We start from the raw sequence: 16,086 nt of genomic DNA, 5'->3' as shown, positions 1-16,086 counted from the left end.
GGGACTGGAAGAAGCAGGGATGCGTTCACAGGAGCCACGTGCTCTTTCCCACCACCGTTAAACGCATGCACAAACACACACGCTGTTTCAAAGTGTGTGAAGCACTAGTAGCTGCTGCTTCAAAGCAGAAGTTGCTCTCAGTTTTGGATCCTGGACTCCGTCCCTCCTGTCATCTGCCTCTCCCCCATTATCTATCATTGTGTGCTCCCATCCATTGTTCTTTTCCACAGTCGCTCTGCTGCTTGGGACTCCGCCTGCACTAATTGGACACATGAGTACACCTTTCAAGAAGCTGCCTTCTATCATGCAAAACAGGCTGGGTTTTTGTATTTCAGGAGTTCCAAAAAAGGCTGAATTATTATCCAATTCCCAACTTTGTGTTTGTATTGTGTTTTAGCTCTCTTGGTTTTTTTTTACTAGTTTGACATGTTAACTGTCTCTCTGTCCATCTGAGCGATGAACCAACAGATAATTATTAACTGAGTTCAAGCATTTTAGCATCTTTCAGCTCACTGTTTTGCATTTGCGAGCTGCAGCATTACTGTTCTGGTTCGCTCTCACTGTTTCCAGCTGCAGCTGACGTTTTAGTGAATAAGTGCATGTAAACCCTCTGAAGGCTAGCTGCCCAGCACCAAGCAGCGGACTGACAAAATATGCAGATATTTCCCTCGGGAATCACTGGAAACCAGACCAGAGCGGGAAGAAGAGTGATTATTGGATTCAGATTCGTCAGGTGGACAGAGATTGTCTTCAGATGAATGCTGATGTTGCTCTGTGGACATTGGATGTGGAAATAAGACAGCACCTTTGCCATAACTTTACAATAGTGAATATATGTCAGTGCTGTGTTTACAGCCTTTTCCTCTGCTACCAAGTGGCCGGAAATGTTCTATTTAACAGAGCCTTTGATGAGCTGATTGTATTATCATGACTTTCATAGTTGCATTAATCCATTTTTGTGCCACTTCAGGGCAGGGGAACGTTGCAACAACCTGAAAAACATGTTAGAAAAGAACAGAGCAACATTAGCATTCATTTGGAGTTGTGTCTCTGGCCACCTGATGAATAATTCTCATATTCACTGTCCTTTCAGGTTTGCTTTGGTCTCAACCAACTCCTGACAAAAACATGTGGCTCCTTTCCTGCTAATTGCTCGACTATATTTAGCCGCCAGTGACTAAGTGTCTGCCTGCTGTTTGGTTATTGGCAGTGTACAGAGGGCTTATCAGAGCTTGTTTGCTCCATACAGCTGCCTGGAAAGAGATGTATGAGACTGGAGTTTGCTGGACAATGAAAACAATTAGCTGAGCCCACACTGATGAGTTATCACCAGCTATGAGTGACCGCTTTCACATTAGACATTATCATTTGACTCATTGTTAGAATTAGTAGAATTAGTTAGTATTTCTAGTTTTACACTAGTGTTCGATGGGATTTAGTATTTTCAGATGCAGCACAGGAAATACTATAGCGTTCGCTCCATAAATATCACATTCTGCCATTCATACTGTCTCATCTTGTCATTTAGTAGAATGTTTAAGGGTTCTAATTTCTCCACCTGCCTCCTCTCTCCTCCTACATCGGTCCTGCCAGTGCCCTTTCACCTCCTTTAAACTTACCCCCCTCCCTCTTTCAGGCCTCATCTCTCTGTTCTCTGCAATCCTCTCCTCTCCCTTGAAATTCTCTCTGAACCTCCTTCTCCTTTAAACCCTTCTCACTGTCCTTCTATTCCAGTCTCCTAATTGGCTCGCTCCACCTTATCCGCCTTTCACCTCTTCTCCTCCTTTTTCTTCACTCATCCTCATACATCATTTCATTCTCTCTTCTCCTCCCTCCTCCTCTGCAGGAGCCCTACCTCCAGTCAGTTTGTGAGTGCTGTAGTTACCGTTTGGACCCTGACAACCCAGTCCGTTTCCTCAGCCTGCAGTGTGAGAGCGGAGAGAGCGAGCCGGTCGTCCTGCCCGTCATACACAGCTGCGAATGCACCAGCTGCCAAGGTGGGGAATGATGGATGTGGCCGAGTGAGAACCGAGCATTTCATATCATGTAGAAGTGTTTGCATGTGACATGTTTACACGTTCATGTTCCCAGCAGTCACAGAGGAATGACTGATTATGAATTTGATTAAGAAGTACACATATCTCAAAGCGTATTGCATTTCAGTGATGGTGAAATATAATAGAAAAAGGCTAAACCATTCAGGATGCATGCCGCTCTGCACCTGTTCTTCAAATGTGGCCTCATTAATATAGGGTAACATGAAGCCTATATAAATGAAGATGAAGATTCACAGTTAAATCAAATTAAAGGCAATTAATCTTACTTAAACAATTTACCTATGAATTGTTGAACTTATTTTCTTACACTTGGATTGGCTCTTTTTTTTATCATATAGCCTTTTTATCTTGTATGTGTGTTTATAAAATTATAATAACTAGTGCTGTCAGGCGATTAAAAAAATTAATCTAATTAATTACAGGATTTGTAATTAATTAATCTAATTAATCGCATTTTAATCTCATATCTGCTAAAGGTCCCCAAATAAAGAATTTGAATTCTAGGACATTACAATTCACTGACATTCACATTACTGCTGGTGAATTCTTTTCATCACTGTAGTTCTCGACGGTAGCTGGAAATTAGAGTCAGATGACGCTATCTGAAACGCCTTTTAGGCCCTCGTCTTCCACGATTGAAATCGGCCTGCAATCAGCAGCAACCCACTTTGCGATTGAGTTTGTCAGTGTTTCTGTCGTGGCTTTGCTCATTCGTTTTCCTAACTCAGCAAGTGTGGGTTGGCGGAGTGAGCTCACGGTAGCACTAGCGGCACTAGCAGCAACTACATGTTTAGCGTTTAAATGATAATTCAGGCTGGAGCTGTTACGGTGATAGGAAAATTCTTTTTTACACAAGGTACAAATCACTGCGTTCTTGTTAATAGTCCCGTCTTTGTTCTTTTTATAAATAAACTTGCCGTTCAAAGGTCCAAGTAGGCTTGCCTCGCTCTCCGGTGTCGCATCCACGTCTGTTGTCACCCTGCTTTTGATTAGTAGCGCAGGTAGGATGCGACCTGCCGCTGCAGCCTACGGGTCACTCAAAGGGCCAAATTTAAAATGCTTGCGCATTGACTTGCCACTCATGATTAATTGCGTTAATTTTTATAGCGCGTTAATTTGCAGCGTAATTAATTAATCTAATTAACGCGTTAAACTGACAGCCCTAATAATATTACACGAACAGATCTTGATACATTAATTCTCAATAACTTAACTATCTAAAATCTTGACTATATCAACGTTTTTCGAGTGCTGCCTCTCATGAACTCTTCACTGACACTGAATTTATGTAGAGTATTGACTTTACTTTGCAAAGTGTGAATAAGCCTGCAGTTTTTCAGGTTTGGCTTGAGGCGTTGATGCTCTGACAGCAGATACTGTTAAACATTAATGCAGCTTTGAGGAGCGGAAAAATCGCTGACCTGTTGTCATATCAACAGTTGAATCAAGTTCAGCCTCAAGACAATTTGTAATCGTATTTGTGTGTTTATCTTCCTCCTCAACGCAATCTTCCTTCTAAACACAAATTTTCTGTTTTTTTCAAATTAGTTGAGCTACAATCCTTCCAAGTCCCTCCTTAAACCTGCAGAAGTAGCCCTGCAGGTACACATCCTCATCCTGGCATTAGCTGATGATCAAACAGCGGCAGATTAGGCGGCGGATGCTGTAGTAACACTTGTTCTTACAGTCAAGTTAGGCTGAATGCGAGCCATGCAACAATCATTGCAACCAAATTTTGACGGCTTTAAAGCATTGACTTTAGTTTCTCCATTTGGATTCAGCAGTGTGGATACAGGTCGTGTGAAATGTACAGCATGTGAGGCTCTCTGTTATTCACTGCTCTTTGGGGAATCCTTGTACGTTGTTTACTCAGCTGACATACAGTAAGCAGCATGTGCTGTTTTATGTCCCAATCTGAAATGGAATGAATACCATGCCCACTCACTGGCACTGTGCTGGGCAGTTTTTGGAATGCACCCATGAAAAATACCTGCTGCAACAACACTGTGTGGCCAGTGTTGCAACCAATTTGAAGTTTTCCCCCACAGGCAGCTTAGTAAGTGGCTGTAACCTTCCCACCATCATGTCTGTCTCTTCCTCTCTTTGTACAACTTCCCAGTCACTTTCAATTAACACTTGGCTGACACACAACATATGCACGCAAACACACACATGATCAGTGACTTGCATGCATTTACACAGATTCACGCACGTGCATGCACTCTAATCTGAGGGAAACATACGTTTGCCTTTGCCCACCATGAATAATTCAATCAGGGATCCCACCTCTGAAGCAATTATGTGCTAATCCATTCATCAACATGGCTGATTGCGTTAGTTAATTGGATGCAGCCACATACGACACAGAACACCCCCCAGCTCATATTCCCCTCCCAGATCTACACTCCCCTGGACATAACATCTGACGGATTTGGTCGCCACAGCAATCAATCTTTGATAATGTGTGGACACTTTCACACACACTTACACATATTAACTGCCACTATAGGTTTTTCCATTTCTTATCTGATGTTCACTCTCATTACAGACACAAGACTGGAGATGACTTACATGGATACATTTTTCAACTTCTGTCAGGATTTTTTATAAATGTACTTTGGTTGGTGCATTCCATATTATAAATGCATTTCAAATAATATGCTTTACATTTGCATTTAACAGATTTTTTTAAATGCATTTCAAACATGGAAATTCTCAGAGTATCCCAGAATATATCAAGCCATGCTGTTCACACATTACCAAACGAAGATGCTTTAGAGACTCTCTGTCTGTTATCCTGCAGAGGAATTCAATTATTAGAGAAAGTAACGGTGATGCAATGATTCCATCAGTCTCGCTGTTTCTCCTCTTCGCAGGAGGTGACCTGTCCAGGCGCTGAGTGAGTATGGTGAGCGTGTGTGTGAGTATGAGTGTGTGCATTCCCTAAATAGAGCGAGAGCAGGACGACTATGGACGCCAAGTCAAGAGAGAGCGCCACACTGAAAGCCAGCTGGGTGATGGTCGGAGAGTTTTGGGATGGACAGATCACCAGATGGATGGATGAGTGGAAAAATGAAGTCCTGAGACCCTTTTGATGTACACATTGTTCTGTAGTACTTAGTCATCATATGACTGGATGCTGCTGCTGCTGCTGATCATCGAGTTCCTAATCTTCGGCCTGTACAGCCTTTTACTACTGTATTTTTATAGTAATATTAAAGGACCTATGGCACAATTCAAAAAAGACCTATTATACATTAAAATGTTTCATTTGTATGGTTAAAAAAAAATTAATGAGCAGTCTGCTTTAAGCTGCCGTTTACTGCAGCTGGCTAGATATTTTTACATGTTGCAGTTCACGCTGTAGTTCCAGTGGACTCGTCAATAAACATTTTGTCCACATCGAGAATACTGTCAGTTGTCTGTTGGTTTTTTTTATATTCTTCCTGCTATAGTTGCTTTAAAAACATTGATGCCTTTATGTATCACATATCTTTGAACCGCACCAGCAGAATGTGGCAAAACTCCCCGTCCCTTACATTTACATGTAGACAATAAAAGAGCCTCTCTTTGTCCCATTGTAAGGTATAGCATTACAGTTATATTCAAGCATGACTCAGTGTGTCATTCATTCATGATTCATGATCATTATCATCACTGTGTTTTACATGAAGAGGAAATGACTCCACATTTTTCTTCATAAACACTCATTTTGCCTCTCAAAGTGTTATTTTGCCCAGTCTCATACAGTGTGCCAATTGTGTTTGGCTTATCACTTTTTTCCATCTCAGAACAGTGAATAACTCTGTTTGTCATGCATTCATATCTATAAATGGATATGCTTTTGGTGTTGAATTAAGATCTGGAGGGAAAGGAACAACTGAAGTTGTAAGGAAATATTTCTAATCCAAAATATTTCCTTTATTTTAACATGTTAGACAAATATAAGGAGTACTGCCACTTTATTTTCTTCAAAAGAACCTACATACGTCTATGTCATTCAGTTGAAGTCAAGCATCCACCACTTAGTTTGAATGTTTATTTCTGCTCTTCACATAAGCTTCCCACCTTAAGACCCGACGTCCAAACAAAGCCTCAGTTCTGTGCTTTCAGCAGAACCAGATAAAAGCCAGTTAGAAACTAAAGATGTGCAATCTTTGTGATATTAAAGTTCCGAAAATGAACGTGTGGCCATTAACTAGGATTAATTTTGTGCAGAATTCAAATATATTCGAAAAGAAATAATGTTTTTCGTTGGAGACATTATACTTATTATATGAATTAATACTTGTGATGACAGTTAAATTTGCAGCTGAACTGTTTATTCATTATAAGAATATGTAGCTTTTAATGGATGTGTCAAAGTGAAGACTGGAGCTTTTCCACTTCACTTATTCATTTTTGTGCCAGGTAAAATACATTAAGAACTCCTGAAGCGACCAGTCATCCTTCCTGCTGTCTATCCTGTGAGTGCGTGTGTGCGTGCGTGTGTCTATACTGGCAATAGAAAAAGAGTTTGACAGGCTGGGATCTGTCTCATCCATGACAAGAAGCTGTCTGCTTTTTTCTGTCCCCCCTTGCCTTCCCCTGTCCCCCTCTCCCCCTCCTCCCTCGCTCTTTTCCTGACTAAATAAGGGAGTTGAGAGAGGAAGGCTGACCAGCACGCCTCCTCTAGCTTCCAGCCGCTGTAGTAAACACGGCTTTTCCTTGCATTTTTAATTCATACCAAAATGTCACATTTTGATGGATAGCTCCTCCGTCCTCGTCCAACTTCAAGGCTGCAATTCATCACGTCCAAACAATCATTAAAACACTGATCGCTGGAAAAAAAAAAAAAAAAAAAAAATCCCACTGCTGTGCGGGTCATTTTGATAAATGCATGGAGCGCGCAGCAATGCTGCTTCAGGCCTGTGTCTGACGGAACGAAAAACAAGGGAATTTTACTCACTCAGGGCACGTTACATCTCTGAGACCGATGGAAAAATCTTGTTATCGTGGCTTTGAAGGGGCTCTGAGAATGCGTGAGGTTGTTGGACATGCAGGGGGAGAGCTTAGTCTGCTGATGCCTTCAAGTGCAGTCAGAAAAAGAAACTTCTTCCCGTAGCACAAATCCTTTCATACTCCAGCACTTCTGGATTCAGATGAAGTGGAAAAACTCCCACAGGCTGTTCTATACAGTATCTAGGCTATGCATAGGTACTGGCTAATTTATCCATTTGCGAAATGAAGCATCAAAAAACTGCCTTTGGTACAGTCTTTTCTTGTGTTTCCAATCAGACAGAAGCCTTTAATGTAATTAACCTCATGGATTTGTAAGACATTTGATGATGTGTCAGTATTTTGTGTTAATGTAAGGTCGTTTCGTCTGTAATATAGGCCTATTCCTTTTGGTTGATGTACGTAATTTCCTCGTAATTGGGACGACTATATTTTAGATTTCAGCTGCAGACACCAAATGCCTGCCCCCTGCATATCTGCAGACTGCACATGACAGTCCTTTGATTCAACGTTTCACACTCAATATGGAGACTTCAGTGTGCGCTTCAGCTTGAGCACAATATCCGACAGTTCATGAAGGCATCATCCCCACTATGACGGAAGGGGGGAACCCCGGCGGTATGACGTAGCTGAGCAGCCTGAGAGGTGAATCCCCATCCAACCCTGACACACGATAAAGCGGCATCACAACCGCCTTTTCTGAGCATGTTCACGTGAAATTCAGTGATTCCGGAGCAGCCGCAGAGACGCTCACTTCAGCGCAGGTTCAGGGAACATGGGAGCACACAGCGTGACGTGCGTGCGTCTCAAATGAATCCCTCCCATTCAGGAAGACAGGTAACGAAGCCCAAAGCTGAACACCTGTTGGCAGCAGCCGTTCGGCCGCAGCCTTTCAGAGCAGGTGTGTGATGAAAGACACAAAGCGTCCCTCTGTTATCTGAACTGCACCACAGACGCTTCAGAACTGATGGGGATTGCTTCATTTTTAGACCAGTTGTAACAAATGATGAATGTTTGTCAGATAAATAACTTTCAATAAGTCCATTATTGATACTGGTGTTTTGTAGCAGCCAAGAATCCCCAGGCCCCGCTTTAGGAAGCTCAGGTGTAATTTAACGTGTTCTCCTCGCTGATGAGGAGAATTTGGGTAGCTGAGAGCGCATCCACCTCTACTTCATCTACATCCTTTGCTCCTGATGAGCAAAGGGTTAAAAGAGGCGCAGCTAGACGCCGGTTGAGCTGAAGTCATCTGTGCAGAGCGCACAGCGAGGAGGAGGAGAGACACAGAGAACACCTCCAAAAACACCCATCTAGGACGATTCGAGCTGCGGATCTGCGCTCTGCTGTTTTCCTTTAATCACCACTGTTCCTCCTCTCCCCAGTTAAGCACAAAGACATTCAGAGGCAGAGAGAGGAGCTGGAATGAGAAACAGATAAAAAACGCGCAGCCCAGCGCCTCAACTATGGCTCCAACGACGCTCGTCGGAAAGCTCGCCCAGCCCGCGAAGCAGGAGCGGGCTGCAGTGCAGGATGAGAGGTCTGCCGTGCTCCACCGAGTGTGAGACCAGGAAGAAATATCACCTGACAGGCGGCCCTCCCCCTGGGGGACAGAAACAGACACCCTCGTTCCTCTCAACCTGGAAACTGGAGGCTGGAAACGGCTCAGTTCTGCCGTGCGTACAGTGCGCCTCCTTTCCACAACTCCCCTCTCCTCACTTTCTCCTGAGATCCGCCACGAGCCTGTCGTCTCTCTGAACAACTTGGGAAAACTTTAGCCCCCGGATTACTGCCTCTGAACCTGTCAGCGTTGAGTTTCCATGCGGGGAGCGCAGTGAGCATCGTGCGCTCGGCTGTGAGGACTGGAAACAAGCTGTGATATTATTAAAACTTCTGCCAAGTCTCTTGAAGTCCAGGGGCCACCGCAGCGAAGATGCCCGTCCGGAGGGGCCATGTGGCTCCGCAGAACACCTTCCTGGACACCATCATCAGGAAATTCGACAGTCAAAGTAAGATCTCAGTTTGCTTACCGTCTATGCGATCATTTAAATAACAGCGCAGCCCTTTTCTCTCCTCTTTTAATGACGGCTCTCTTTTACTAATTGATTTGTTGACTGTAAAGCTGTTTGAACATGACATTCTAATGATGTGGGCTTCCAGCTGACATTTTGCTTGCCAGAATTAGCCTCAATAATGATGTTTGCTGATGCATGCTCAGCAGCTCTGAAAAGTCACACAGTGCAGCAGTGACGCTCCAGCAGCTGAGGCGAGAAAACGCGCGATAACTGAAGAAAGTGGAAGCAGAAATCAAAAAACCCCTCTAAATAAATGCACGAGTTTTTCTTTTAAAGGTCGTATCATGTTCACCTGCAGCAGTGTGACTTTAGAGGGGTTTACTCTCCACCTCATTCATCTCTGATCGCAACATGAGCAGCTGGATTTGAGCTGCAGAAGTCTGTTATTTGTGGAGCTGAAGCCTGCAGCTGCACCTGACATCTGTCATTCAGGATCCGTACTTGCAGGAGGCCAGAAGAGTGTTCCAAAGCAAAAAAAATCAGATTAGTTTTGTTTCTGCAGATCCTCTCCTAATTTAATGTCAGCCTGACTGTCTTATGTGGCTGCTGTCTTAACTGATTTTGTCAGAAAAAAAAAAATCTGCAAACAAACAAGCAAAAAAACAATCTGCAAACAATGGCACGCGTAGGTCCTTGAGGTGGGATGGGCTCTATTATCTCTGGCTCAGATGGTGTGGATGAGTAAAACAGTTTTTATACACAAACTATTGGACGCCTTAAACCTATTCCAGTTTACATATGCTTTTCAGACATAAAGCTATTATATAGTGTGTTTTGTTTACTTTGAAAGAAAAGCTGGATATCCTCTCAATTACTCTGCAGTCAGTTATAAGATACAAAAACAATCTGAGCTACTAAATCTTTCATAGAGCCCAGCGGCATGAAATTTGAAGCTTCCTATATTTCAAAATACACAGGCTTCATCCATCCCCGCTTGCCTGTGGCGGCGTTATCTTTGATGCGGCTCATTCATGATTTTTTCCATCTCTGAACATGTGACCAGACTTCAAACGTGCCTCAGCGGCCTCAGCGGCGTGTTTCCTGTGGAAACTCACCTTAGAGCTGATGAAGAGGATGGCGATGATGGCAGTTGTGGTGTGAGGAAAAATGGAGGACATGTGTCACTCACATTGACAGACTGATGCAAGAGACACTTATTGTACATTTAAATGGAGTTTTGAGGGAATCTAAATGTCACATTCTGTCCTCAGGATCAGATAAGATGTAGCTGTAGATGTGAGCTGAAGTGAAATATTCCTGGAGACACATCTCTTTCCCAAACTTCCTCTTGACGTAACCCTTTCTAGATGTTGAAAAGTACACCATCTGCCTTCCACCATCCACCATATCCTCTTGGTTGAGCAGCTCACGTGGCTGCGTTGGATCTGCAAGTGATGTTTTGCTTCATCTGTAACACCCAAGAGTCACAGCAGCAGCCGGCCTTCAAACAAGGTGTTATAGGGTGGATTTGGTGCAAAAACACCCCGTTTCCTGACTCAGAGGTGCTGAAAGGCGACTCCACACAAGTGCAGTCAAGTTGAATAATTGACGTTGAAGTTGGGCAATTGACATTAATCCTGCAGTACTTATTTTTCCTCCCTGATGAGCATGGATGGCCCTGCAAAGGTGAACATATTCTGCTGCTCACTGGAACACTGCCGACTCATTCCACTGTGTTCATCTCTTCAGCGTATCTTCAGAGCAGCTTTGCATTGGTTCCGCGTGTGGCGGAAGATTATTTCTGAGAGGAGCACTTCAGCATTAAAGGGGAACATAACCTGCAGCTGAGAGGCACAGAAGCTCACAGCAGTGCTTTCCAAATGTTTTCCCAGTGACTCATATCTTCACAATCATTTTCTGTTCATTGTTGCAGGCTTTTGGCCAGGTTAACCAAGCATGCTGATGCTGATGATGATGATGATGATGATGACATGGTGTTTAATGGCTGTGGGTAATGAACTGCTGGGCATGGAGGAGGAGTGTCAGAGAGCACTAGCAGCTGTTTAGCCATCCTTTGTAATTCCAGAGTCATTGACGTAAACAGCACAGCAAACCTGAACTTTAAACTCCAAGATGTGCCAATCCTGCAGAGTATTTTTTGCAGAATAACTCAAAGGCCTTATTTCGATCTTCCATTGCTTCCTCTCAGTCCACTCTGACCCCGGTGCTGTGCATCACTGAAACATGAGCCCACTCCTTTCATGATATCCACTGCTTAGTAAACTAGTGTTTGTGAAAGGCAGAGCCTGTTGTGAGCTTCCACACAGACGTACGCTGCACTTCTTAATAGTAATGGAGACCGGGTGAATTTAGTCTGAACAACAATCAAGAGGATGCCTGTCCTGCTTATTCAGCTATGCAGTTCGTGATGGAACCATCGCAGGGTGCAGGGATGTAAGGAGCAGCCTTCATGGTAGAGTACCCATGGCAGAGCCATTTTTTTCCAGAATGGGATTGCTTTTAAAGTAATGTGCTGAGATCACAAGCTCAGGATACTTGATGCTTAGCCTTGGAGGAGATGATTAAGGAGCAAACTGTGGGCATCTGTTGTCACCACACACCACATGGAGACCGTTTCCATCTGGCATATTGTGTGACAGGACAGAGAAATCCTGTTGTAAATGTTCTTGCGACACAGTGACAATTTAATCAACCAGCTCTGGGACTTCATTTATGAAATGATTGTACAGAAGAAATAGCTGTTTCTCCTGCAAGGAAATTCATTTGAAAAAAGGACTGCAGTGCATTTATTTCCACAAAATAAATCGAGGAAAAAGGCAGCACTCCAAAAAAAAAATCACCTCATGCTTTGACCATTTTGGTGACGCTCACTGCTGTCATATCTGCTCTGATGAAGGCTTCTTGCTGCAGTGTGTCAACAGATTGCTTAGGTCATTAGCTGAAAATATAAAAAGTCATAGGTGGATTCTTTAGAGTTTTTATTCGACCAAAAGGTGTGCCACCTTTTTCCTGAGTGTTCCTCCAGGGAAATAAACATATTGCAGGTTTACAGTCAGTTTTACTGACTTACGCACAAGAAACCCACAAACAAGGGGTTTATTTATAAAGCCTTACTTTGACAGTTTGGCAGATTTTCAATTAGTGAGCATTCAGACTGAAAAAGCAGTCTGGCAAAACAAGTTCCAGCAACACGATGAAATAGGATCCAGGAAGGCCAGTTTGAGGAATGTATCTATGAGTCTGAAGCCTTATCAGATGCCGAAACATTGCAGAGTGGTCTATAAGATTCTGAGACAGGATGTTAGAACTCTGGAAAGCGATCATAGTGACTTTTTTTTATCTGTTATTGCGATAAATTGAAATGCAGTGTTAATGTTACAAAGTAATCTACCGGGCTTGTGTGCTTGTATGTATTTGACTGGTCACCACAGCTCCCTGCTGGATTTCACTGCATTGCATTGTGGCAACAGTTGAGCCAGAATCAGCCTGGACCCTTCTGCATTAGTACCCACATGGCTGTCCCACTCTCAAAAAAACATCCTGTCCACACAAGCACTGTTTTAAAAATGTCACTTGAAAATGCATGCTAGTCAATCACAGGCCTGAGCAAAATCTGCTTCTGGAAGGCTACAAGAGGCAAAAAGAAATGTCGAAGTCACTCATTGTTGCAATTAGATGTTAGCTTCCTGTAATAAATTGTAAACAGAGGCTTCGACTGTTTGCCTGTTGCTATGGCTTCTGGTTTTAGCTGCAAATTAACTTAGAATGTTGAACAGACATTTAGTCTTAATAGGTAGTCATTCTCAGGAATTAATGAGCACTCATTGAAGCAAAGGTCATGCATAATGTCAGATAAAGTACTGTATAGAGAAATGCATGAGGTCTCATTCAACAGCCACTATAAAGTGCATTGATCCAACCAATGGATGTGTACAAGTCAAAGAGGTAACCGGCAGCCTGGACAGTAATGTGCAGTGGCTGTTAGAGATTGATTTCTATGATACAACTGTTTATAGGATTCTTAGACTGAAATGAACAAGAGGTCAGTGCTGATTCGCATAGAGATTACTGGTGTGTCCACCACAGGAAATTCAATAAAGAGAGTGATCTGTGCTGACGTAGACAATTGACCAATCTCAGCTGGAGGACCTTATTAAATCAATACACAGACTTGCGTGAACACCGTGATTTTAACTAAATACTGCGCGCGCGCGCGCACACACACACACACACACACACACACACACACACACACACACACACACACACACACACATCTATCTATCTATGTACGTTAATATGACACACATTCATTTATATTTGACTAATGGGCATTTAGACTTTAAATCCTCCTTATGCTGGGTTCACACTACATGATGTCAGCCTGAAAATGGCCGTCAGATGTGATGATTGATCATTAATCATTAATATCGTAGCAACACAACCAACACTGCAGCTGGGATGCCTCACAATGTCCTGGCCCGACAAAAAGACCAGTGTGTCCGAATTTTTCTGCCTTCCTTCATGTGTTCTGTAACATTAACCAATAGGAGCACAGAACACAGAAGTCATCCCTTACCCTCATGCAGGTCATGAAAGACGGCAAACTATGATTGGTCTGGGAACAAAAGGAAGTGTGTCAAATCACAGGAAGAATTTATTACTCTGTAACCTCCTAATCTGATACAGTGATCATTTTAACAGACAAAATATCATGTCGTCTGAGCCAGACTTTGTCACGTCTCTCCTCTCTTCAGAGTTGGCAGTGATTGGCTCCAGGCCTTCTGCTTGCTGCCCAAAATATCGTCTACACCACTGATCAGATTTTGATTAAATTTCAGGAATAATCTGTGTTATTGCTCCATTGTGACATATTCCAAATAACGCGTACAATATTAGATAATCAGATTTCCACAAAATTGCTTCTCATTTCTCCATGCTGCCACATTCTGAAACTGCACTGATTGGCCAAAGGGTGTGTTATTTGTTTTGCAGACACATTCATTTGCAAGTGGCCTTGACAGGGAATGCATAATTTTTGGGGACATGTTCACTGCTCTGAATACGTCTATGTGGACCAAAAAATATAAATCTAATTACATTTCAGCCATTTGAAACATTTGAAGGTATTTCACGTCCCTTGACTTCAGACCTTCTCTGCTTACTGTACACTGATCCCCTGTGTGTGTGTTCCCCTCTTTTTATTGTACTGTGTCCTCCATGTTTGCTCACCATGCTCCTCCACACAGATTACACTGCACGGACAGGTTGTGTGCCTCCTTGACAACAACCAACACCATATTTGGCCTCAATATGAGGTCACAGCAACCTTTTGGGTCATGTGCTGTTTTCTGTTTGGCACTCCTTAGAGAAGACTTTGCCCAATTACAAGCCTCAAAGCCACTGTCCTCCAGGGAGGATGTTACCATTCTCCAGCTGAAGTACAAACACCTCATCGCCATGGCAACTGCCCCCCTGACTCCCGCACCCACACATCCACCCACCCTCAAACACACACACACACACACGCGCGCGCGCACACACACACACACACACGGTACAGTACTATCAATCTCCAGGTCATTTTCCATTCTCCATCGTTTTAAAAATGCTTTTCAGTATATTATACAGATTGTTAAATGTTAACTGTTACAATACACTGCAGGTGTTTACCCCAGGTGCAGCTAATTCTGATCATTCAGAGAACGCTGACAGGTGATTGGCTGCCTTTTCAGGCCAGTTCGAGTGAACCAGGTGGGAGCTGCCTTTTGAACTTTAAATATAGAAAGCTGAGACATTTCTCAAAGTATTAGAGGCAGGACTTCTGAGATGAAGTGATGGATGTAGAGGAGGAGCAGATCCTACAAACAAGTATCCAAAGCCTGATTGATCTTATTCCTCAAAGCTGCACCAGGTGGCAAGAGCTGTCATTACACATATCATATCAGATAATCAGATTTTCACACACACACACACACACACACACACACACACACACACACACACACACACACACACACACACACACACACACACACACACACACACACACAGAAGTTTATTTTGTGTTAGTCCAGCCACCATCCTCGGTCATAACAGCTCTCCTCGTTTTGTTCAAGAGTTGTCAAAGAGGGGATAAAGCTGACCAAGAAAAATGAAAAAAAGAATCAATTTTCAGTTTGCTTGGTCATTAAAGGCACAATGCATTCACAGTTTATTCAAAAGATCTATTTGTACAATGACTGCAACTGTCTGCAAACTGCCTTATTTGTGGAGCAGTTTATACTGCAGCAAATAAAAGTTGATGGAGCAACACAGATAATAGGCCATCGCTTCATTCCATCCATTTTGGACTCTATAGCTTTCCCGTTCATTAAATTTGCAAGTCAGGGTTCAACAAATGTCGATGTAAATGATTTGATTTTGCAATGAAACGCTGACACAACTGTGCATTAACAGGAGGTTTTGAGGGAACGTAGGAAGAGCAACAGAAGGGAGTCGGACAGAAATGTACTAGGTGCCACATGGAGTAGATAAAACAATGACAATGTAGAGGCAGAAATATAAATAACTGCAAAATGGAAATGCTGAAAAGTTCTGGGAATACAGAACAGCATTATGTAGTCTCATACATTTACAGAAAACCACCACCAATTATGTCATATTAATTATTATTAGCAAAATGTGGCATGTATACGATTGTAAAGTGCTTCTATTGGCTCCAGCATTCCATAATTCCTCCCCAACTCATGTCAGTCAAACAGACGTGTTTGCCGACAACAGCATGTCGTCCACCTTAAAGAGCTCTGTGCTTCCTCTTGCTTTGATGAGCTCGGCTCAGAGTTGCATAAAACGCAGAGCCTTGATGTTCCCAGTGTAGGGAGGAAGAGATGCCTTCTGTGCTTCTGTGAAAAGACATTAAGTGCTGTTGAGTGCATGCAAATGTTCCGCACAGCAACATATGGCTTGCATGCATGGATTCGGCTGTGAGGAGACAT

General features: G+C 43.0%; 2 protein-coding genes across 2 annotated transcripts in view; both read left to right on the top strand.

Moving 5' to 3' along the window:
- Positions 1-5,464, top strand: part of sspo (SCO-spondin) — a 77,232-nt gene extending 71,768 nt beyond the window's left edge. The window contains exons 116-117 of the mRNA XM_070986093.1: positions 1,847-1,997; positions 4,934-5,464. Of these exons, the coding sequence (XP_070842194.1) occupies positions 1,847-1,997; positions 4,934-4,956 (174 nt within the window). The 3' untranslated portion in view covers positions 4,957-5,464. The remainder of the gene's footprint in view (positions 1-1,846; positions 1,998-4,933) is intronic.
- A 3,032-nt stretch (positions 5,465-8,496) lies between these two features.
- kcnh2b (potassium voltage-gated channel, subfamily H (eag-related), member 2b) overlaps positions 8,497-16,086 on the top strand; it is a 231,543-nt gene continuing 223,953 nt past the window's right edge. The window contains exon 1 of the mRNA XM_070985944.1: positions 8,497-9,061. Coding sequence (XP_070842045.1) covers positions 8,986-9,061 — 76 coding nt within the window. The 5' untranslated portion in view covers positions 8,497-8,985. The remainder of the gene's footprint in view (positions 9,062-16,086) is intronic.

Source organism: Chaetodon trifascialis, chromosome 18 (assembly GCF_039877785.1).
Source record: "Chaetodon trifascialis isolate fChaTrf1 chromosome 18, fChaTrf1.hap1, whole genome shotgun sequence".
Taxonomy (NCBI): Eukaryota; Metazoa; Chordata; class Actinopteri; order Chaetodontiformes; family Chaetodontidae; genus Chaetodon; species Chaetodon trifascialis.
This window is presented reverse-complemented; position numbering and strand designations above follow the sequence as displayed.